Source organism: Rhinolophus sinicus, chromosome 13 (assembly GCF_057876585.1).
Source record: "Rhinolophus sinicus isolate RSI-liver-muscle chromosome 13, RSI-T2T, whole genome shotgun sequence".
Classification (NCBI taxonomy): domain Eukaryota; kingdom Metazoa; phylum Chordata; class Mammalia; order Chiroptera; family Rhinolophidae; genus Rhinolophus; species Rhinolophus sinicus.
The window spans coordinates 30,883,691-30,909,245 of record NC_142513.1 but is presented as its reverse complement, the minus strand read 5'-3'; the positions used below and the strand labels follow the sequence as shown (position 1 = coordinate 30,909,245).

The 25,555-nt window shown below is 36.8% G+C and overlaps 1 protein-coding gene, 1 long non-coding RNA gene and 1 pseudogene across 2 annotated transcripts in view; 1 reads left to right on the top strand and 2 right to left on the bottom strand.

Annotated features, from left to right (window-relative positions):
- LOC141568291 (uncharacterized) overlaps window positions 1–4,243 on the top strand; it is a 153,611-nt gene extending 149,368 nt beyond the window's left edge. Inside the window, exons 3-4 of the long non-coding RNA XR_012491410.2 lie at window positions 414–647; window positions 4,116–4,243. This is a non-coding gene — a long non-coding RNA (uncharacterized LOC141568291). The remainder of the gene's footprint in view (window positions 1–413; window positions 648–4,115) is intronic.
- Window positions 461–25,413, bottom strand: ANKEF1 (ankyrin repeat and EF-hand domain containing 1). The gene is made up of 10 exons (XM_019734890.3): window positions 25,068–25,413; window positions 19,221–19,611; window positions 12,267–12,466; window positions 11,381–11,530; window positions 9,985–10,108; window positions 5,756–6,578; window positions 4,100–4,326; window positions 2,871–3,031; window positions 1,469–1,606; window positions 461–619 (listed from the first exon to the last, which is right to left on the bottom strand). The coding sequence occupies exons 2-10, from the start codon at window positions 19,564–19,566 to the stop codon at window positions 461–463; spliced, it is 2,328 nt and encodes a 775-aa protein (XP_019590449.3). The 5' UTR covers window positions 19,567–19,611; window positions 25,068–25,413.
- LOC109449020 (KRR1 small subunit processome component homolog pseudogene) lies at window positions 16,841–19,231 on the bottom strand (annotated as a pseudogene).
- Window positions 25,414–25,555: the final 142 nt, after the last annotated feature.

Below are 25,555 nucleotides of genomic sequence, written 5' to 3'. Positions count from 1 at the left end.
CACTAGAATTATACTGGGGGTGCCAAAAAAATGTATATTCATGACTTGTATTCATCTTTTGTTATCGGTATGTGTTGAGTATTACAATTTTAATATAGTTTTTTCCTTTCTTAAAATTTGTATACATTTTTTTTGGGGGGCACCCTCTGTATCTTTCGCAAACATAATGGTGTACATCTGTTAAGTTTTTTGACAATAGTGGTTATAACAAAAATGACATTTATTCTACTACAGTTTTAAAGAAGATTGAGAGATTTACCAAGAATGAAATGTCATTCATTGAAAAATAAAACACACCTTCTTCAGACAGCTCAGAATATTTATAGTTCTTAGAGCAAAAACAAAAGTTTGGTTACAAATCCTTAATTTGTGAATTGCTTTGGCTTTGACAGAAGTATTTACTTTCTCTAAAGTTTGATCCCTGGGCCTCGCAATGTTTACTCCAAGAAGCAAGTGTGATTTAGGCGTGGAAGGCAGCCTCCAATGCTTGAGCTTTCTCTGTGATGTTCTTCTGAAAGGGCATCATGAAGTCGTCAAAGTCCACCTCGTACGTGAACCGCTCCCTCCGCAGCTCCCTCTTCCTGATGAGCTCCGCTGTTGTGGCTTCAGGACTCCAGACCTTAAATACACAACCACATCCAGAGCAGGTATGAGTATGATGGCGAATAAACGTGCTAGTATCTAGATGATTTTTAATACGATTCATTTAAAACTACCAAATTTACTTCTAAGTCTATTTTAACTTGTTTTTCCCTCTTACATGACATCAGTGGTTACACGGGCATCACTGTTTCTGAAGGTGACTATTTGGACTACTGAAATGCTTTTCAGTTTCCTCTATGATGACCTCTGGCTCCACCACTCTTCATTTTTAGGATGTCAAAACAAGGACGCAATGGAATCAGAAGACCATTTGGGTTTACTACCTTTATGTCTTATGGGGAAGTCAAAATTACTTTCATAGTAGAAGGCAGAGGGAGCTGGTTGTCTGTTTTTCAGCATGGTTTGATGGGCATTAGCAAGACTACTCTTACTCTCTTTTTAATTGTAGATGTTTTAGGAAGCTACTGAATAAATTCAGTTTTAATTAGTATGAAACTGCCAGGTGAAATGATAGTAGTGAGTACAAAGAAGAAGGGTTGGATCTGAGAAGCACCAAGAAAAGGTATCTGTAGAATCTGGTGACTAAATGGCTATAGGGAATGGCATTGACCAAAGAAGACGTCAATCTTTCACAGAAAATGAAAATGTCAATACAGAAATAATAATAGAGGGAACCAGATATTGGGAGCTAAAGAAGTTGGACTTACTGAATCAGAAGTAGCACAAGTTGGCAAAAGGACACCTTTATATAGCAACAATGAAAGATAAACTCTGGATATTTGTTTGGGTGCTCTGCATAAAAAGCATTTGAAAAGTGACATTATGAGTTTACACCACATTATGAAGATCTTTCCAAAGTACTTACCCTCCGTGGAATAAATGTGATATCCACTTTCTTGGTATAACCACTGGTAATCAATGAATTGAGATAAACCACATTATCCTCATGTATTTTCTTTTCTTCCAATATGGTTGGTACACTATAAATGGATAAAAGTGGTTCCTGGAAACAAGATTTAAAAGAAAACCAAAACTATTAGTTGCATAAACCTATATACACTTTCTCATATTATTTGGTGTTCTCCATCTTACTCTGAAGCCAGAAAACTAAAAACTAAAAATGCTACCATATAAATTATAATTTGAAATGAAATAGAATATTATTATAACCTTGGGTGGAAAAAGATTACTTTGCTTTGTTTAACTCTACTTAACTAGTAGTATCAGTGACAGATCTCATAAGTCTTCAAGATATCCATCCTTGACCTGTGGCCATTCATTAATCAGAAGGTTGTATTCCTACTAAAATGATAATGGCGCACGTAGTAGGAACTTTAGCTGATAGATCCTCCTTCACCTCTGGCCATCCTTACTTTTGTCCTCCATGTTTGTTATTCTCTACTATCTGCTACGATCCCTTTACCCTATCCACTTCCTACCACCTACATTTCTCCAACCATTGCCATTTGATAACATTAAAGCTTTTCTTTCTTAAGTTTCATCCCCTGACCTATGTCTGCCAAGAATCTCCAGGGATCCTTCTGCTTCTTTAAAAGAACCTTTTAGCCTAGACACGCACTTAGAGTGTCCCTGCAAATGATAAAGCCTTGATGTCTTGGAAATCCCCACAGGCAACAACCTCAACCTTCTCCTTATAGTTTAGAGGTACCCATACCACTCCAGATTATCAGGAACAGTTAATTTGGTGCCTTAAACCTTTTAGAGTCATGTTGCATGATACCCAAGTCACAAGAGGCCCTGTATCCCAGAGTTCAGTGGTAGTCATTAAAATTCCTTGGTGGGGGTGGGAGGTTGGGGAGAGTGGTAAGGTGATTAATGAAAGATTATAAGACCAAAATGAAGAAAAATCATGTTTTACTTCATTCCTCATAAGGGTCACCCTCCTTCCCTTTTGGGCCATCTCATTAAATCTATAATTCAGGACCAAATATACATATAATACATACATACATATACAAATATATTAATATATATCCAATACCAGTTCTGTTTTCAACATTCTAATTGTATTTGACTGAACCAGTTTGGTTTATGTGTGGGTTCTGTTTGCAATGAGTACTTTTTAGTAATGGGAAATTTCTTGCTAGATATTTCTTTAAAAGTATTGCATAATGGTGCTGAAAATATGGATTGCCTATTATTTGGTCCATGTTGTGTAACAATATGTAAATAGTGTCACTGCCCCACCCCCCAACAAGTTTTTAAGGCGTTCCAGTTACTAATGGGTAGTCAATTGCTTTTCTTACCTCCTCTTTCTTAATTTCAAGGACTTCAGTCTTCATTTTAGGAGGTGGCTTGCCTTTCAGTTTTTGGTTTTCAGATTTTGGCAAGTTATCTAGCTTTTCTTTAATCAAACCAATTATTCTATAATCAGCATATGCCTTTGCAATATCCATGGCAGTGTGTCCTGTTTAAAATAGAGTTATATAAATTCAGAGTTATATAGTAAACAGATTAATAATAAATTGTGTAGAAAAATCTCAGCACATCAACCCTAAGTATGTGGTAGTAAGTGTGGTTACTAAAGCAAATAGTATGTGTAAGGTCACAGAGCTAGATCAGATATTCTTGAAGGTAGACCAGCTCTAAAATCTTATAATTTCATATAAGGAGGTATATTCTAAAAGGAATAGGGAAACAGATGGTCACAAACATGCTATGAAGGTGGCTGGGTATTATGACACCTATAATAGCTCCAGGAGGCTTACCACAATACTACCTGTGGCTCAGAGGAAGCCTGAAGCAGCCAGAGGTTTAATGATCTCAGATCAAAAGGAAGCAATGGGTTCCACTATAAGAAAATGATACCTCCAAGCAAGGAGCTCAAATATTTATTCAAATGATTTTTTATTCTTCACTTGTTATATTTATGATATAAGGTAGGCCTTTCCATTTACTTCCTGGAGAGCCTCAATTCAGAAATGCTTTTATCCAGCTTTAGAAGGAATCTAAACCTACAGAGGCTTTAAACTATGCCAATTATTAGGAACTGACAATTAAAACGCTGTAATAGCCCCAGGTATGATCTGTACACTGGTTCAAGTCCACAAACTACGTAGTGGTTACTGGGCCACCATGAAATAACCACAGGAATTGAGAGTAAATGTTTAGAAATTTTTATAGTAATCTGATAGAAGAATTTTCTGTCATTTGAATCTAATCATAAAAAAAGTTTGGGCTTGTATTTTGTAGTGTTTTTTTCCCCACTTCATTGTTCTAGTAAATCATTTTTTATTGTAGTTTGTAAAAGTATCAGTCCATGAAAGATTACAAACATAAAGAATTGGCCCTTTAACACCAATGACTTGTGAGGTAGCAAGTATGAGACAAAATTCCATAGCATTTAACTCAGGCTTGTGTTTGCATGAGTAACTCGTAGAAAATATGGTGTTACAAGAATAGAATCAAAAGGGGTTTGGAATTGAATATAAATTCTCCTTTTCTAACCCTAACTGTTGATAATATAAACACATACCTTTTCTATTTTCCAGCTGGAATTTAGCACCAATATCAAGTAGGTATTTGACAGTATCCAGTCTACAGCTCTCAATGGCTCTACTTAAAGGAGTTGAGTTGGTGATTGAAACTGCATCTATCATGGCTCCAGATTTAACAAGAAGCTCAACAATGTCTTGTTGGCCTGCATGGCATGCAAAATGAAGTGGAGTCCACAGAAAATTGTCTGTTGCGTTTACGTTAGCCCTACAAAATAAGATAGATGCACAAGCTGAAAATATGGGTTGTTCCAAACACTGGAGGCTAAAAATGCTAAGTTAAGATTCCACAGTTTTATCAAATTGTTCAAATTATAAAAGGAAGCTCTGAGTAAAGCTCTATCATATGTTTCTTGACAAGTATTCTGCATTATCTGACAGTCTTTGTGTATATGTATATTTTGTTTAATTTTTAAAAGGCACTGAAAATCCTAGGGGTTATAATTTTTGCAAAGGTTAAAATAAAGAAAAATAATAAAACTGAATACAATGAAGATAAAAGCTGAGAGGAAATAAAAAAAGTTGTATTATTCCATTTTGTATCTACTTTCTCTGCATACTATGACTTTTATTAAAATTCTAAGCATTATAATGTATTATTTAAAATTTTAATCGTTTTTAAAGATTCACTGTCCAAAAGTTCAAATTCTCATGCGTTGCTTTATACTCCCTCTTGACAATATACAAATTTGAATCTTTATTGGACATTAAACATTTATATTAATAACAACAATAATAATACCTTTTGTCAAGTATGCAATTACTATGCGACTAAGTGTTTTCCATATTTTAAGTAATTTAATCTTCAACAAATTCTGTGAGTTGATTCCCATTATAGCCCCAGTATAAAACTGAGAAAACTGAGGCACAAAAAGCCTTAAGAAACCTACTCCAGGTAATTAAGCTATGGTAAAAGAAGGAATTAAACCTGAGTAGTTGCTTTAGATTAAAAAGTTAAATGAAAATGTCATGCTTTGATATTTTAAAGATATTGACAAATGAACCAAAGAAAAGACTGCTCTCTCTAGAGGAGGGAATCAGACATGTTCCTTACTTAGCCATGATAGCAATATATCCCACTTGTTGGGTTGGAATTTGTTGGGAGAGAGAGAGAGAGAGAGAGAGAGAGATTAAAAAGCAATTCCATGTAAAGTGTGTATGTTCTAGAGATCTGCTATACAATATTGTGATTATAGTTAATAAAACTGTACTGGGCACTTAAAATTTGTTAAGAGTCTAGATCTCACATAATTTGTTCTTATCACAATGAAATAGTTTTTTATTTAAAATGAAATGGAAAGTGACTCCACACCAAATAGGTAAAGCTCTGAGACCAGATTAAATTCTCTTGGGAGGCCAGTGATACCCAATCAGAAGGCTTCTTCTAACCCCACAGTGAAAACTTCTTGGCCTTCACTTTGTGCATAGTTGTTATTGGCAACCCATCTTCGTGTACATACATTTCTATGTTCCCATTAGCCTGGTTCCCCATATAAGATCTACCTGTAATCTAGACTTCAGGAGTGAAGCACTATGTTTGTGCTACTAAAATTTGAAACTTGAATGTATCTTAACTTTCACTTCCTTGAAATATGAAGACTCATAAAAATTTAAACCTCACCCAACCAAAAACATACCCTTTTTCAAGAAGAAACTTGACCACATCTAGGTTTCCATTTGCACAAGCAGTCATTAGTGGTGTTTTGTAATAATTATCCTTCATATCCACAGGAATCCCTGATTCAAACGCCTTTTTCAGAGATGCCAGGTCTCCCGCCTTGGTGACAAAATTAATATTTGAAAACACCGTCCCGGGATCGTCAATGTACCACGCAGAGTCATCCTGAATGGGGTGTTCTGGAGGATGATCCTGATTAAACCGATTGCAATCAGTTACATTCTTGTAGGTTTCAATCATGTAATATGGTGGCCCACCATTACTCCGGCGTGGAAATGCATCGTCAGGGATGATGCAGATTGGGAGGGGTAAAACAAACTTGCCTTTCTTTGCCTTTTTGGCCATCCCTGTTTTCTTTTTCTTAGGCCCATAAGATCCCAAGACATAAGATTTGCTTAGGTATCTGGTTCCCTTAAAGAAATCATTAATGTTGACCCCTCCTCCCCGGAATTTTTCATGAAGTTGAGCTATGTAAAACAGCTGTTGCGAGTCGACCAATTCTTGCTTCTCCTCCAGCGTCATCACAAAATCATCCTTGCTGACTGTCCCATCACCCCTGTCCACAAACGAAAAGGCTTCCCGAAGGAAAGTCTCATTTACTACTGACCAATCGTGAAGTCGAAGGGCCCAGAGTGGATTAGGATTTTTGGCTCCAGGCTTGGCCAGTTTATTAGCGATTCGCTCCGCCCGCTGTATTTCCTTGCTTGCAGCTTTGAAGCCTCCTTCCTTAGCCAGAGCCTTGGGTGTTTTATGATCTAAATTCTTCCATTTCAGGTCACATCCTAAATCGTGAAGCATCATTATTATGAATGGTGCCGAGGCATCTGCATGATTCTACACATGACATTCATCCAACTTCCAGTTATTGGTTAAAAGTTTTTCCCCAAATTATTCATATATAGAGATGAGCACATTTAGCTATTGTAATTAGAAAATTAAGCTATGAAGCTATGATTTTTTTTTTCTGTGCTTCACTTTGGTGAATTCTGTGAGAGATACGTTTCCAATTTACAATATCTGCCCCCAAATGATTAGGACATCAACCCCTATAGATATTTAAAACAAATACCATTTTGGGATACTTGCTAGGAAACTTTATGCCATAGCAGGAAAAGAGTAAGGGTGACATGAATTTGGAAAGCACTTGGATTCAGACAGCTTACATAGGGCCTTGGGAGCTCAGAATGCTGAACAACACCTGCTTCTTTTTGAATGATTATGACTATAAATCTGTGTACAACCTTAAACTATATTTTATCTGTATTCTCCATGAAACTAATGTCATTTATATTGATCTGCTGTTTTGTGGTAAGGTCATGTGAACAACCTAACAGGAATTTGTTCATCAAATCTGAAAGGATTCCAGTATTATATTTGTCTAAGTTACATATTAAAATTCATTTTCCTTTTTGGTTCCTTATGTAAAATTATGAGACCAACATTACATATAACTATTCTCCAAATAAATACACTTTTCTGAATGCACAAAGGAGTCTACTTCCTGCTACCATGAAGGCTATGCTATCTATAGTAAGTGTCTTGAGACATTAAAAATACATTACATGTTTAAATGTCAGACTACCATGTTTCCCCGAAAATAAGACCGGGTCTTATATTAATTTTTGCTCCAAAAGACACATTAGGGCTTATGTTCAAGGGATGTCCTCCTGAAAAATCATACTAGGGCTTATTTCCCTGTTAGGTCTTATTTTCAGAGAAACACGGTATGAAGAAGCTCTTTCTAGTATTTTGAATCTAGAAGACGCGTCTATTGCTTTGTCAACATCACATAATCAAAACAAAATGTTACCTAATCAGTATTTCTAGCAACCAAAATGTATAGGCAACTGCATGTAAAAAAAAAAAACATGTCCCTCCAACAGTTTATAGTTTTATTCCTTGTCAAAAAACAAATTAATCACCAGTGCTTTTCAAGATTAATACTTGCTTTAGAATTGTCAAAAATTAAAATTTTATACTGACTGATTAATTTATTAGTGATATAAAAACAGTATTTGGACAATAAAGATTCTAAAATTTTTATATTGGACAGTTCCAAGAACAGTGACTTATTTGAAAGGGGTCTCGATAGTATAATTCCATAGCATAATAATTCCATAGAATTCCAAGTAAGCTGTTTTTACTGGGCTTTTTTTGCTTATTCAGGGTGTCTGGGGTTTATCTACCATCTCCCTATACTCACCCCAGCACTATGGATCAAAGGATTATTAAACCTGCTTTAACTTGCCCTCTTCTGCTCCCAGTTTACTCCTACTTAGAAACTCATCTATGTGAATAAAAGACTCCAACATCCCAGCTTTAAGATCTGAAGGCATTGAAGACTTTTTATCTCCTTTATGATTAGTAAATAAAAGATCTATTCATTCCCTTTGTGATTTATATTCCTCTGTGATCAAGATACTCAGTTTTAGGGGCTGGTGCTGTAGAACACCAGCAGCCATAGGCCTATGAGAAGAACTCTCCAGGAGGTGGGTGCTTCAGAACTACTCCAAACTCCCCTCCCTGCACCCCTGGACATGGCACTCACACTGCTTACAGGGACTTATAAATTGCTCCAGCGACAGGACCGGGGCAAAAGAGGGATACACTGAGGATGATAGTTTAATGTGGGAAAATCATTCAGCCTTTACATTTAAGTATAGAAGACAGTAAACCCACAATTTACTCGGAAGTAAGCATTTCATTGCTAATGGTATTTTTACTGCTCTAATTGACTTAGATCTAAGATTTTACACTGCTGCTATGGAAGTGGGTCACCAACATAGGATGGGTGACGTGGTTATACTTCCAAACATGCTCTAGAACTCAGAACACTTTTGGACATTTCTTTTAAAACCAGTCTAGTCTTATGGTTCTGCCAGGAAGATAAATCTTTTCTGTATGACTGGGTAAGGCCTTTGGCATGGCCCAAGCTCTGGCCCTTTGCTTCTGTTTCCTTTCTGTAACTTTATCCCAGGAGTACATAAATAATAGAGTATATGTCTGGTGATATTGGTCCCAGTAAGAAAGCAGTTGACATGTTAAAGATGAAAAGGTTTGTCACAATCTGGGCAGATCTTTAGTTTTTAGAAATATACAATATTAAAAAATGAAATGTCACAATAAACTGCTGATAGTGACAGATTTGAAAAGATTAATGAGATGGTTTATGAGGGCAAAAATTGCATTTGATAATGTTTTCCTTTATTTGTTAAAAATGTTTATTATTTTGAAGGATGGGGAAAGAGTATGAGTTTTGTATAAGTTTATAAAAAGTAAAAGTGGATCAGTTATTACACTATTAGTTATGCAGGCACATAAATCTTATTTATAATATTAGTGATTACAGTATAGGATCTCTAAGTCTGGGTGACTTCTACAATCCTGTGCCTGTACAGAAGACAGAAAAACAAAAGCACTTTCTCTGCTCTATTATAGAGTCACTAGACTTTAAGTTTTTGCCTATTTCTCATAAACTGGAAAAAACAAACAAACAACCCTACTACCATAAAGTTCAGCAGAATGCAGTCCCATCTCTAACACAGTTAAAAACTTTTCATGTACATTTAATTAGCATGTAATTAACACTAAATTGATCCATTTCTTTAAACTTAATTAGCTAATACTATCATTTTAAGGAATACATTAAGCTATACATAACATAGTTTATATTCCTAAATTAATAGTTACTTAAAAGCTGCAGAATAATCTAAAATAATATTACTTACATTTCAAATTTTCCATGAAAGTTTTAATTTTATTTCATGTTTCTCCCCAAAATATTTCCCCCATAATTTCAAATTATCCAGAAGAGTTATCTTTGCACTTGACACAATAGGATATTTTTTAAAGGTAAAATAATTAAGAATTAACACTAAAAGACATGGTTTCCTTGTGTTATCCTTGTTTAGATTCATGTTCACATTTTTCTAAAAAAAAGAAGTTAATAACTATAAACACTTTATAATAATTTGTTGACTTATGACCATTTCTCTATAGATTTTTAACAATAACCTAAAAATATTCATGATTTAACAGAAAATAGAGTAAGAAAAACATTTCAATTTTCTTTCTACATTATATGAGTCGGGCTACTGAAAATATAAGCAACTGACAAGTGACAGACCCAAATTTTCTGCTTATCTATAATATGGGTAAATCATAAATACTTTAAGAATAAAATTTTACCTCGCTGAGCTATATATTTACAGCAATCTGCAAAACCACCCATGGCAGCATAATGAAGTGGTGTATTCCCATTCATTGCAATCAGCCCCATGTCTCCACTGTAGACAAAAAGAAGCTTCAATATCTGCAAAATAAATAGTGGATGTTGTATGTGGAATAGGAATGTACATTTACTGAATGAAGACTACATGTGTGGCTATTTAAAATTAAATTGAAATGAATTAAATAGAAATCTTAAAAACACAGTTCCTAAGTTTCACTAGCCATATTTAAAGTACTCAAAAGCCATATATGGCTAGTGAATTGCACAGCAGAGATATAGAACATTTTCATCATTGCCAAAAGTTCTATAGAAAAATTTTGATCTAGAATATAGGAAACTCTATATTCAGCTGGGCATTACCACTTTGGTAAACCTAGGCAATTTTAGAAAGCATCAGACTATGGTAAACGTCATCAGAGGAGCACACTTTCTTCATCAAATGTAACTTCTATTATGATGTATATTTTTATTGCAGGGACGAGACCCAATGACAAAAATAAGGATAACTATGTTAAAACTCAGAGAAAATTCAGTACTTTCAGATGAAATTCAGAAGTTTTAAAAATTGGACAGCATTGGTTCCTATTTTGTTTCTGCAATGTCACTGTAACTATGAGGTAACCTCTTGGCTGATATGTCCAGATAATCAGAATACTTACAGTTTAAAATTGAGATGAGTTATTAGATGAACACAAACATCAAGGAGATAAGAATACCGTTTCCCCGAAAATAAGACCTAGCCGGACAATCAGCTAGAATGCGTCTTTTGGAGCAAAAGTTAATATAAGATCCGGTATTATATTATATTATATTATATTATATTATATTATATTATATTATATTATATTATATTATATTATATTAATTATATTATATTAAAGAACTGTTCTTATATTATAGTAAAATAAGACCGGGTCTTATATTAATTTTTGCTCCAAAAGATGCAATAGAGCTGATTGTCCGGCTAGGTCTTATTTTTGGGGAAACATGGTATGTTGTCATTGTTCTCCCCACAATTAGATCATACCATATTTTGAAGATTCTAATATGTAATAGAGACATAAAATATAATAGTCCCAGTTGGCAAAACTTTTAAATTGTCATGGTTAAGAACACAGAAATAAACCATTATTAAATATATATATTAGTAAGCAGATAAAATTGAATAAAGAATGAAAATGTTTTTTAAAACTAATATTTGGTATAAAACCTGTTTTAGAATTACTTAAGGAAATCAAGATGGTAACTCAGAAAAAAATTGTCTTAATGTAACCTACATAATATTTAAAATTTTTGAGCAAAAGGAGAAAAAATTTTTAGCAACAGATTTTAAAGCAAAGAGCACATTATTACATCAAAAAAGCCTCCTCTGGCAGCAAAGTGTGCAGCATGATGTCTGTCATTATCAAATGCATTCACTTCACCTCCTCTTTCCAATATCCCTCGAACTAGTTCTAACACTCCTTCTCTTGATGCTTCCATTAGAACCGTGCGACCTGTGGACTGGACATGAAATAGATCAAACGCTGTTTATACTTGTCATGTGTAAATGTCAGATTTGGTATAAATACGATCTAAATTTTGGCCTTAGATTCACACTGACATGGTTAGTTCTCTACATTTTTATTAGCTTCATGCAACAAATAGGAAAAATGAAGCCAGTACAGTGGGTCAATCTCCAAAATGCAGAATTCTAAAATCACACTCAAGGTCATACCAGATATCCCTGTGAGAAAATCATGCTAAAAAGCACATTTCTTGCAAAGAAAGTAGAGCAAAAAGGGAGGAAAAAAAGGTAAAATGTATGCTAAAATTAGGTTATAGGTGTTTTCTAATAAGAAGAAAATCTATTTTTATTGTCTCAAAATTACAATTAAAAGAAAACTTAATAAAATTTGCCAAATAAAGAGAGGGAGCAAAATGAATCAGGGAAACAGCAGAACTACATATTTTCTTTCCAAAAAGATACATTTTTATTAGGCATCAGTGAAATTTTGTCTATTTTCTATAACGATCTTTTAACATTATGTAAAATAAATACCAATTTTCCAAACGTAATTAGGAAACAGACTGTAGAATCATGGCAATATAATGAGAGCATATCATCTTAAAGCATTTTGAATAGAAATGAACAGCCTATAAGCTAATAGGATAATTTTAACACATTTAAATGCAAAAATTACACTAAAACTCTATAATTGAAAAAAATGAATATTTATAATCACAGGAATAGTCATACTGAGTTGATAGCATTTGGATTGGCTCCTTTTTCCAAAAGTGTCAGGCACACATCTTTAATATCATGTGCTTCTTCGCAAGCTTTAAAGAATATTGGCTTTCCTTCATAGGTAGAATTGTTGACATCTGCACCATATTCCAGGGCAATCAATGCACAGCGATAATGCCGCTTAGTAGGTAAAATGCAGTAAAACAAAATACCTGTAGAAAAATAGAATCCCAAAGAGTACTTAATACTTAATAGGGGCTTGAGCATTTGAATCAGATAAGAAGGAAAAAAGAATAATTTTAAAATCCATAATTAGCTAGTTGAAAGTGGTAGAGCAAAGGCATATCTGGCTTTGTTTTCTCTCTGAAACCAACTGAAACACCAAGACAGAGAAACAAAAACAAAAAAAGAAACTAGACCTCTAATAGTTAGAAAACAGTCACAACCGACTGTGACAGGACCTGCTTTAGGGAAGAATCTGAGTGCTGATATGTCAAGCCCCCATCAACAGTGAGTATTTGACATCTTGCAGTCTATACCCTACGTGTGTCTTCTTGGAATATGCAGGGCTATGGATTCCAGAGGGCTACTGGTGGGTCCTTCTGAAACTGCAGAGTGGCAAAAGAGATGGTACTAAGTGATGAAATGTGTAGACTGCCCATGTTTATAAGAAGCAGGCTGACAATACAGTAGCAATGAGAAGAAAAAGTAGATAGCAAAGGCTCTGACATTTTGACAAATCATTTTGTTCCACTGAAAAGAGGAAAATGCTCAATCCCCACACCCAGGACCTATGACATACAGACTCTGAATATAATTCATGTCAAAAATGTACTACAGATCAGGGATATTGTTATAATCCTGGGGCAGAGTTTTGATCAGAGTCAGGTAAACAAAAGTCAACCTCCAGACTATGTAATGACCTCACTCTAAAAAGAGGCTTCATTCAAACAGGAAATAGCGTGATCTAGGGGGAAAAAATTGAAAGAAAGTAAAGGAACCTGATAATATAAGACAGGCAAAACGTATATACTAGGAAAACCACGTGAGAAGTATTGACTGAACCATTTCCATGAGAGCAAAGAAATGAAGTGTAACTTTTTCTATAACAACAGTGCAAAGATAGATCAAGATCTAAAAGAAGGACTGTTTGGACAATGTAAGATAAATAGAAGGAAAAGATGAAACTTGGGAAAGAAAAGGTAGAGAAAAATAAAACCAATAAAGAAATAAAAGTTGAGGGCGGATGGGTGGCTCAATTGGTTGGAGCGTGAGCTCTGGGCAACGGGGCTGCTGGTTTGATTCTCACATGGGCCAGTAAGCTGCACCCTCCCAACAAGAATGAAGACAATAAGCTGCAGCTGAGCTGCCGCTGAGCTTCTGGGCGCCTGGATGGCTCTGTTGGTTAGAGCTTGTCCTCTCAACCACAAGGTTGCTGGTTCGACTCTCACAAGGGATGGTGGGCTGCACCCCCTGCAACTAAGATTCAACAATGGCAACTGGACTTGGAGCTGAGCTGCGCCCCCCACAACTAGATTAAAGGACAATGACTTGGAGCTGATGGGCCCTGGAAAAGCACACTGTTCCCCGATATTCCCCAATAAAATTTTTTTAAAAAGAAAAGTTGAATTGGAAGCAGAAAATAGGAGAGGAGACACTGCCAAAACCATGGTTACGAACATGGAAGAAAAACTTGAAAGAACTAAGAAAACTGTAATTGAGATGATCAAAGAATTTAAATGGTCTAGAGAGGCAAAGAATATTTAACATGTATGTAATTGGTGTTCAATAACATGTATGTAATTGGTGTTCAAAAATTGGAAAAATATGCAAAAATATGATAAAAGAAATCTGAATCTGAAGATTAAAAGAGTATATTGGGACTCAGGAAAAACTGATTAAGAACAATCAACAAGACATGCCTATGTAAAGCTAGGTGAAAAAAGAAAAGAAAAGAAAAGTGTCCTGGAGCATCAAGATAAAAATTAAAGTCATCTATAAAAAAGAAGAGTCAAGATGGCCTCAATACTTTACCACAGCAACATTCAATGCTGAAAAACAACTAAAGGATCTCTATAGTGCCACTTGGAAAAGAATATAGGGAATTTTTATACCTATCAAGCTGTTGTTCATATATAAAAGCAGTGGACATGTTAAGTTCAAGGACACAAAAAGTCAGAGAATATAAGCCCAAAGGAGCTTAACTACTTGATGACAAAAAAATGAGTCTACCAGGAGATCAATAGAGAATATGCAACTAAAAGATTGATGAAAGATGCTGAATCCCTTCAACCACAGAACCAAAGTTAAATCATCTTAGGAATTCTAGATATAGAAAAGAATATTGTAATTCATAATAATTTAGAAATAATGTAATTTAACAAAAATTTGGAGAAAGGAGAGATAGCATAAGCATTTGATTTTCCCATTTTTTACTGCTGGAGATGGATATATTACTTAAAGCAGATAAAGAAGTAAAGTTAAGTGACAGATATTTATTATTTAAAGGTATAAAAATAATCATAGAAAGAATCAAGATGATTATAATTTACTAAAATTGGGTGTTGGAAGGGAGGTAAAAAAGGTGAGAGGAAGAATTATTTTACTAATCTTATCTTTTATAGTAAATTATCAATGAATACCATGTAAGGTGCTAATTCAATAAACGGTTTATTGAGTTATCATGTATATGAGAAGCTATCATGTATATGAAAAGCTATCAAGTTAACCATTAAAAGAACTAAAAACAGTTCTCATTACAAGAAAAAAATACTGTAACTAGGCATGGTGACAGATGTTAACTAGACTTATTGTGGTGATCATTTCACAATATGTACAAATATAAAACCATTATGTTGTACACCTGAAACTAATATAATGTTATATGTCAATAATGCCTCAATAAAATAAATAATAAAATAATCTAACAACAAAAATAAGTTTTTTTAAAAAACCACTAACTTTAGGAAATACAACTAGAAGGAAAACACACAGAAAAATAAAATAAAAAATATATGGACTATACAGAAAAATTATATATATATATACATATACATATGTATATATATTGTGCCCTCATAATAAAAGATAGATGCAAGTTCGGAGGCCAAACCTATGGGGTATCCAGATAAATATAAATTGGATAAACTCTACCATTAAAATAAACACGATTTGTATGAAAATTAAAATATAAATATATTTCATATAAACAGATATATCTAAAACAGGGTTACTCAGAATAGTTAAAAATAGAAAGATGGTCAAGGACATGGTTGAAAATAGAAAATCAAAGACAAAGCAAGTCATAGCAGGCAAGAGTGGACCAAACAACACAACTACGAGAAAAGAACATAGAAAATACCAGATGAGCTTGAAATCATTACAAAAGACCCTAAGGTACTTATAAAATGGATATTTTATAACGATGGCATGTGCAACTCATAGTTAAAGTGTACCTGGGCTGATGTTAAGGTGCAAAGAATATGAATCAACATTCCAAAACTGAAGCGAAAAAGGGGACAATGTATATGGTAGAACTAGCATACTGCATTTAGGACTGGGTATGCCTTCCTATAAGGGAGAAGCAAGGGAACAGGTGCTAGAAGGAACTATTGTAGCTTAACCTTTAAAGAGACTAATTCCTGACACTAATTCCATAGAACAACATGCAGGAAAGAGTTTACTGGCTTGGAGCTTTATGTTCTTCACATTCTGCAAAACAATTCTAAGAGAAAGTATACAGTGTAGGCCACAGTATGTCCCACATCCTTCTAAAGATCTGGTACTTTAACCATTTAAAGGTTTGCTTAGCCTTTAGAAACAATGTGCAGTGAATCAAACATCAACACCTAGAAAATAGGATGTTAGTGGAAAAGAGACTTCTGTGGAATAAGCGAAACAGTTTGCGCGAGGTGAGCTAGGTTCACTGATGTCGGGAAGACAAACCAGGCACTCGGTGCAATAGGCTGTGTAGAATCAAGGCTGTATGGGGCAGTACTACCCAGGTATTGTGGGAAATAAGGTTTTGTATTTGCTTCAAATTGCATTTTATATTTTTAATTCTTCCTATGTGATTCGTCATATTGTTTTCTCACATACTCATCTTCCAGAACCTTGACAAGTTTAATATTAATTTGAATGAGCTTAGATATTTGCCACATGGCTGTCATGTTTGCTACAAATATTCACTTGACCTTGTTTCTAATTTTACCTTGATTGTTTAGTTTTAACTTTAGAATTTTAGGTGTTTATGCTATAAAATTTCTCGAACTGTTTTGTGATTTATAGCTCTGTTGCAAACTCAAGAAGGTAAACTGTTCTCTATTACAGTATTTCCCAAAGTATATTCCACAAAACTTGAGGTATATGTCATAAGGAAAAACTGTTTCATAGTGAAATAAAGATGAAACATGTTACCATCTTTAGTCTGTCTGACAAATGTGAAATCAGCATGTTAAATTTGTTTTATCCAATGTTTCTCTAATGAATTTGACAGTGGAACCACGTATCACTTATCAACATCCTAGTGATTCAGTGGTTCATGGAACACACTTTGGGAAATGATGTTCTATAGATCTTTGAGAGGCTTCTGTTTTTTTTTGGATGTTTGTTTCAGGATATGACATTTTAAAACACATTTCAACCTTACATGTACCTGCAGTTTATTTTTTTATTATTTTTTATTTTTTTGAGAATACAATAATGTATATTTATAAAGAACAGAAGTATATATAAGCACTGTTATCAAGAACAAAACAAACTCAGAAAAGAGTAATGAGAGTATTACTTCTTACACATAAGGCAACTAAAGCCCTAATATCTCAAAATCCTTTACAAAAGGAGATATCTTAATAAGTTCTAGTTCAGGGTTTGCTTTTTTTTTTGCATGTTACTTTGTTTTCTTCTCATCTACTTCCATTTTAAGCTTAGTTTCTTCAGCTGGAAGGGCTCCCAGTTTCTCATTCTTTGTTTTCTTAACGTTTTCCTTGATGGCAGCCACATCAATTTTAGTTTCAGTAGATGCTTCCTTAGGTGTCACAATTGGGTTTTTCTTTAGGTGAAATAAAAGCTTTGTTTCTTGCCTCTTGTCTCTTATTGAAAGCTTCTGTTTGTTTAGCCTTTATTGCTTCCATTTTCTGTCGCTTCTTTTGACTTGCCTTCAAGAAGTGTTCACCACTAGCCAATTCTTTATCAATCTTACTTTCTGGCTGTGGTGGTGGGAATGGTATATACTCTTTCTTAACAGTTTTTTTCCTTTGGTTCCTTGTGTTTATTCACATTTTTGTGCTTGAACTGTGGCAAAAATCTTTCCCAACTTTGTGATCTTAATTCAGAAACTTTTGTCAACTCTCATTTAATCATTAAGATTTTTATATTACAAATTGGATGAATATTCTTCATAGTATCTAGGACTACTTTTCAAACCTCTTTTAAGCCACTAAAAGGTCCAAAGGCTGAAAGCGTGTTTCCCTGAACCATAATGTAACAGTTTAAGAGTTCCAATGCCTTCAATGTAGATCCTTTGGGACCAATAAGACGTTGTCTTCTTTTTACAAATCTTCCTTTATTTTTTACTAAAGAACCTACTTTAATGATGTCACATGCAACATCATCCTGAAAAATCCATACTGCCTGTTCAAATGAAACACTCCTTGCTAATAATTTTATTAGGTCTCTGGCCCTAACGATGATATATGGATTAAAAGTCTTCTTTGTTTTACAAACAGTCAGGTCCAAGGTTGCATGATGTTCATTCAAGGCTTTCTGTACCAATGGCCAGCACTCTTTCAAGTAAGCGTCTCTATATTCTGGGAACAAAGTTGCAAAACTGCTCTCCTCCAAGGGTCTTCTAGGATTGCCCTCTGTGGAAAAACCTGGTTCCTTCCAACCATCAGGAACAGTGAGAAGTTCTGATTCATCGTGGTCCTCTGGCTTCGGCATCAGGTTACAAAATTCACTTTTCCCAGGCACTGTGGCTGACCTGTTGAATTTGGAGGACGCCATCTTTTCCTGAAGTTTATTTTGTTACATGGTGCCATTAAGTAATTAAATCATTTTTCCTTTTGTCTGTCCTCTACTCTGTTTTAAGCAAGTCACTTATCAAATGGCCAGCTTAGAGAGAGTTACAAAAGCAGGTTTTGTTTCTGTCAGGAAACATTAACACTATAAAATTGGATTCAGTTTTCTACTGTGAGGCTGATGTTATGGCCTTGTAGTTGAAGCAACTCTTTGGACAACTGATGAAATCTACCAATTTATATTAAGTCTGGTGGTAATTTTCTTAGTGATTTTCATGAGGCTGTGACAACTCCTGCCAGAACCTCAAGTTGTTTGGGCAAGGAGCTCCCAGACCATGGTCTTGGGATGAGATTAGGGAGGGGAACAAGATGGGAGAGTGGGGCTGTCTCACCTGAATAACATGGGAATGCCACGTCTCAAGTTTCAAGGCATACTTCCAAATTATTTAAAATGACCCTAGAAAGTTGGAGTTTATGCCAGAATCAACCTTAGCCCTTCAAATTCACAAATGTAACTCCTTCCTACATCAGATTACTATTGGGAGGGGACAAAATCCCTTTGGAGTCCTAAGTCAAGTAGTATGCAAGGTTCTAAAATGTAAAAAAGGGTAAGAAATGTTCTCCCTCATCTTTCATTCTGAACAAGATTTTATATTTTATAATGGATGATTATAATTACAATAATATCAACGTATGTCATGTTGAAAATTCTCCACCTTTAGGAAAACCACCAAACAGATTAATCTAATTCTAAGTTTCTTTCTAAATGAAAAAACTCTCAGAACTGGTTTCCCTAAGATATACCTATACTGTTTTCAAATTATGGGGAGTTGGAGTTCTTAGGTCCAGGAGAGAGTCACTTCTAAAGTTGGAAAGCCCAAAAGCCATTTTGTTGGGTTTTGGCTACCTAAAGAACTGCATGTGCTCGATAGCATTTTGGGAGCCTTACCTTTTCCTTCATTATCAACTATGGTCATATCTGCCTTTGCCTTGGCCAATATTTCCATGGACAACTCGTGGCCCAGTTCTGCAGCCCGCATTGCGGGAGTACAGCCCATCTTGTCTTGCACATCTGGGTGTGCTCCAAGGTTGAGGAGAAAGTTCACCATATCAATGTCATTGGACACCGAGGCTAAGTGCAGAGCACTGTGCCCATGCACAGGATCTGTGAAGTTGATTAGTTCAGGGTATCCGAGCCTGGTCAGCTTCTCTATCTGCTTCTTGTCTTTGTTCCGAACACACTGAAGGACTTTGTAGATCTGCAAGTTCTCAAGTCTCTTATCTGCTAACGCCATGCTTGACCAGCTTCTTGAAAACCCTTTTCTGGACGAACACAAAAACTATAGCAGAAAAAAAAAACACACAACAGAAAACAAAAACATGTAACTCAAAGTTAATTTTGTCACCTTTATTTTGATTAAATAATAATATTTGAAGCCTTCCTTCCCTAAGAAGAGAGGCTGTGTCTTATGAAATGTGATTACCTTAACTTATTGCAACTGATTTCATGAAAGTAGAAATTACATATAAATACAAAAATACTCAGCTAACATAAAGTTAAAATATGTCAAAACAAATCTTCCATCATAACGAATACTAGCATTACTATGCAGTTTCTTGTTATCTCATTGAATCTTCGCTCCTCAAAATAGCCTTCCCACTTACCTATGAAGGTTAGGCTAACTAAATTGCCATGGTAAGGATTTGAGCTCCCCACTATATGGTTCTGTACCAGCATGTCCCCCACAGCATGGAGACCATACAGGTATTATTAGTTAAAAAATGTTATGAAGAATGTGTAACATTTCAGGTGCTCATTCTAAACAGGAATCTACTAGGCTCTGTGAGATACCAAAGAGAAATGGGCAATTCCTGTGTCATCTTATGTAAGAATGAGGTAGGCAAATGGTTGAGAGACAACTGTAAGTTTTCATAAATAATCTATTACATTGTGATAAGTATTTTAACATGTAATTTTATCTACTTTTATTATTTACGGAAAAACAATCATTTGAATTGAGTAGTGGGCAAGGCTAGGTGTACCCAGCTTGCTTTTCGTCATTTTTTTCTGGGGAAAAAAACACAAAAAACATCATATCAAGAATCTATTCCAGATAGTACAGTGGTATTATCCTAGGAAAAATCATTATCACAGTCTCTAATTTGTCTCACTGCTTTCACAACAGCCCCCGGTAGTCCAACCTCTCTATTTGGTCTCCAGAAAAATCTTTTAAAAATGTAGATCAGGTAAGATCAGACAAGCTTCTACCCCTGACCTTTGGATAGGGCTGTTCATTCCATCTCCTGTGATAGGAATGGGTCCGAGACCTAGGCTTAGTCTGTGTGAATGGACACTGTCCCCAGATGCAATGAATGTCTCAAGTGTATGCTCAGAAAAGACATCAGCCAATCAGCATCCTATGAATCCCTTCTGCCAGAAATGTATGGAAAGACTGCTCTTTCTGCTGAAGTTGTTCAGCAGTAGGGTGTGGGACCAGGGCTGCAGGCAGCCATGACGACTGTCACAGAGAGAGCATGTGTTAGACACACAGATTGATGGTAGCAGTTGCACTCAGGACTCAGTTTTGATAGAAGTCATCTACCACTTAAATATTCAGGGTTGCCTGAGTTAAGAAAATCCTTTCCCCCAACCTTATTTTGCCAGAAGCTAGTTAGCTGAGTTTCTGTCATTTGCAACGGAAAGATTCCATCTTACTACAAAATCTGAAACTGCACCATCTTTTCCCCACCACAAACTTGCTCCCTCACCTACATTCCCTATGGCAGTGAGTTGCACTGTTGACTACTTGCTCCTTCTTTAACTGTGTCTCTCTAGGCAACCATAACATCTGCATTACCTGTTTCCCTCCTACCTCACCACCCACTCCTTAGTCTCCTTTGCTGGTTCCCCCTCTTCTGCTAGAGTCTAATCATTGGAGTGCCCAGGGCTAGACCCTCAGGACCCCTCTCTATTCTCACACACTCCCCTGTGATCTCCTCCCATCTCATGACCATCATCCCCACTTGCAGCTTCTGATTGGACACTCTCAAATTTATACAGCCATCTCCGACTCCCCACAGAGCTCCACAGTTTATGTATCTACCTGTCGACTCTTCATTCTCGCTTTGACATCTAACAGGCATCTAAAATATAACATGTCCAGAGCAGAACTCTTGATAGCACCCTGATCTTCTCCAGTCTATTTCCAATAATGGCATCACCATCCATCCACCTACTCAGATTAAAATAAATAGGAGCTACTCTCATTCTTTCACTCACAGATCCCCTACTCTTTAAATCCATCAGCAAATTCCTTCAACTCTACCTTCAGACCAGATCCTGACATCACTTCATCAGTGGTACTCTCCTAGGCCAAATCAGTGCCACAGCCTTCGAATTTGTCCCACAACTTCCACAACAGCCCTCTATTGCCCATTCTCTCTTCAGCCTCAGAAAAATCTCTTTAAAATGTAGATAAGATCAGACAAGCTTCCACCCTAACATTTTAGTATAACTATTTTTAAACATAAAAAATTGTATGTTCACCACTGAGATCCTACCATTAATGCTTGCCTTGCTTTATTACATACCTACCCATCCATCTATCCATTAATCCATCATATTTGTTGATCTATTTCAAAGTGAATTGTAGACATATTCCAGCATACATGTCCTTAACTGGAGTTCAATATTTGTTTACAGCTTTTTTACTTTTTGATCTTTTGAATATATAATAAAATGTATAAGTATTTAGTGTACCATTCCATGAGTTTTGACAAAAGTATACATTTATGTAACCCAATCTCCTATCAAGATATACAACATTACCCGCTTGCCAGAACATTATCTCCAGACCAACTTTTAAAAGCACCTCAATATCTTTCCATTATAATCAGAATAAATCCAAACACTTCATGAGGGTTTGATCCCTTCCCCATTAAGTACCTTCAGCTCCCTACCCCTGCCCTTCAGACCTCACTTCAATCTTGATTTAGTAATCACCAACCACACTGGCTTTCTTTCTGTTTATGGAACAAAAGCTCATTCCTGCCTCTGGAACTTCTTGTTCCCTCAGGCTAGAGTGAGTGATCTTTGCTTAGAATTTCTGCTGGTCAGTATTTCTCACCATTCAAACTGATGCCACCATGTTACCTCATTGCTTTGTTTTATTTTCTTCATAATTAAAATGAAACATTTCTCTATATGGGTCTGACAATTAAGTTCACAAACTTGTTGCAATGCTGTTGCTAACCTTTTATATATATATATATATATATATATATATATATATATATATATATATATCAGAGGGATTATTCATTATGAATTTGTACCAATTGGATAAACAGTTAACCAAGTTTACTATTTGGAAGTGCTGAAAAGGCTGCATGAAAAAGTTAGATGTCCTGAACTTTTCGCCAACACTTCATGACTCTTGTATCACAATACACGGCACTGTCTGTGAGGGAGTTTTTAGCCAGTAAACAAATAACTGTATTGGAACACCCTCCCTACTCTCCTGATCTGGCCCCCAATGACTCCTTTCTTTACCCGAAGATAAAGGAAACATTGAAAGGAAGACATTTTGATGACATTCAGGACATCAAGAGTAATACAATGATAGCTCTGATGGCCATTCCAGAAACAAGTTCCAAAATTGCTCTGAAGGGTGGACTAGGCGCTGACATTGGTGCATAGCTTCCCAAGGGAAATACTTCAAAGGTGAACGTTATGATATTCAGGAACGTAATGAGGTATGTAACATTTTTTCTAGGATGAGTTTGCAAACTTAATTGCCTGACCTTGTATAACATTTTTAGAGATATGTAGATATATGTATATTCAATTCATGTATCTTCCCCGCTAGTATATAGTCTTCATGGAACAGAAGCTATATATTATAGTGACCATTATTTCTCCATCACCCAGAACTGACTCATATGAGGCATTCAATAAATGTTTGCGCATAAATGAGGACCAAGAGTTATATATAATACTGAGGAGTGGAAGGAATCAAAGAAGATTCCTAGATTTCTGGCTTGAGCAATTGGCTCCCTGTGTCTGAGATGGGGAGCTCAGGAGGCAGTTCAGATTGGTCAGACAGTGTAGCTGGTCAAGCTGTGGGCATGCTGAATTAGAGTCCACAGGGCAATAGGATACATAACTCAGGAGAGAGATCTGAGCCTGGTCTATGGGGAGTTATGAGGCTGTCGGTAGTTCCAGGGCAGCCTGAGACTGGTTCACAGCAAGGAGGAGAGAGTTTCAAGTGGGAAGAGTGACCACCACCATCAAATGCACACTGTTGTCTTGCCCTTCCTTTATCCCCACTTTTCTGCCTGCTGCTTATTCTTCGTGCTTCCTCCTCTGCTCCTGGGACATCAACTGTCACATGGCTTGTGGCTTCAATGTCCTCTTCTCTGTAGCTCCTTCTCTCTCTTACCCTCTACTGTGTTTACAATGTGTGGTGGACTAGGCAACCAGATAACGCAGCTTGTGAGAACCATGTGTATAAATAGGCTCCCAATAAGTCCTGAACTGCCTCAGAAGTCATTCACTTGGCCTTGGTTGCATACTTAGTGACATTTATTTTAGCTGCTGTTTATGGCTGGTTTTATTATTATAATTATCAGCCAAATTCTGGTTAGGGGCAGTGCCATCATACTGCCTACCCATGTATGTACATCCTACATGGAATAGAATAAAATGTTCCCAATTAGCTTACTAATTGTACTGAATCGATGCCACCATACTTGTGTGGACAAAGATTTCCAAATCAGTGATTTTATTGTTGACTCAGAGCACACATCCTAAACAAAGAATTAGCGTTATGCGGCATTTTATAATCAAGTTACAATGGTGAACTCAGCAGTCCATGGGCCAGTTCTGCGGTTTGCATCCCTCCCAGCTAAAGTTCTGGGGAGAGAGGAGTGCCCTGTGTGGTGTCCTTCAGGACCAAATGCCAAGACTGACCAAGAACCTCACCCCACTGGAGGAAATAACAGAAGTCCTGCCCTTTAGTGCTGATTTCCTCATAAATTGTGTAGCATCTCTGATCCTCAGGAGGGTCACCACATATACACACACCTCAACATTTATACTTTACCTCAGTGTGGCCCTGGGGCACCTTGGCATACCCCCCAATCTAACCAACTCTACGGACAGTCTCAAAAGATAGTGAAAAAGAACAGTATTTCTTGACTTGAGGTCCATGTTTGGGTCTGAATACTATGTGTGAAATTATTAATATATGAAAGTCTGTGAGGAAGAGCGCTGTCCAGGTGCATTTTCCAAACTCTGTGGGGACTGATCCATGGAGCTCATCAACTTCTTACAGGAGTTTGTGAAACAAGGGTGGTTTCTTAGAAAAAGGAACGGAGGGAGACATGCTTGGAAGAGTGGAAAGAGTACTGGATTGGAGATGAGGAAATCTGTTGTGATCCTCCCTCCTTCTGCATCATTATACAAACTGGTTGGACAAACCTGGACAGTAACCTTTGTAGTTTGTGCCTCAGTCTCTTCATCTGTGAAATGGGGATAACAATAGTACCCACTTCATGAAGCTGTGTAAAGAGAAAATGAGCTAATCCTTGTAAAATACTTAGCAAAATCCCTCAATACAGGCTCACTATGAATAATCAAACTTCTGTGGGTTTCAACACACCCACAAGCCACGGTTTATATTTGGGGGGTTCTTCACTGTCCCTTTCTAAGTCTCAGAAGAATCCTAAGGGGAGAATGGATAAGACGTAATCTCAAGGGAAAGCTACGTGGCAGGGACCAACGTGCCAAGCTCACCTCTCAGTCCTGAAGGTAATCAGAGGCCACGGAGGTCCGGGCACCGTCGCTGCTCGGCCTGCGGGGGCGCCCGGCGGCCCCAGATCTTGTTCTCTGCCGCCTGGAGCAGGCCCCAGCCGCGACCTCGGGCTACCAGAGCACGGCTTGGGCGCCCAGCCGTGAATGGTATACCTTTGGGCAGAGCAGGCGAGCAGGCGCGCGGGTCTGCAGAAAAGGGGATTTGTGTGTCCATGGACCCGAGGTCCGCCCAGCTCGAGCACGCGGCCAGGTGAGCGCAGAGGTAGGGATGGGAGCCGCCCAGACAGAACCCATTGTGAGGTTCGGCTACACAAGGCCCGGTTGCCGTGCAACCGCTTAGATGCGCGGCGGGGCGGGGCGGGGCGGGGCGGGGCGGGGCGGGGCAGGCAGACGAGGCTCGTCTTCGCTTGGCGCCGGCTGTTGGTACTAGTCTGGGCAGTTGGCGGGGTCCCGGCCAGAATCATGGAGGT

Coding starts and splice junctions, on each gene's coding strand:
- ANKEF1 (XM_019734890.3), bottom strand. CDS start 19,566: ATGGCGTTAGCAGATAAGAGACTTGAGAACTTGCAGATCTACAAAGTC. Junction 12,467..19,220: donor AGTTGATAATGAAGGAAAAG/GTAAGGCTCCCA, acceptor ATTTTTCTACAG/GTATTTTGTTTTACTGCATT. Junction 3,032..4,099: donor CCAGCTGGAAAATAGAAAAG/GTATGTGTTTAT, acceptor TATTTTAAACAG/GACACACTGCCATGGATATT.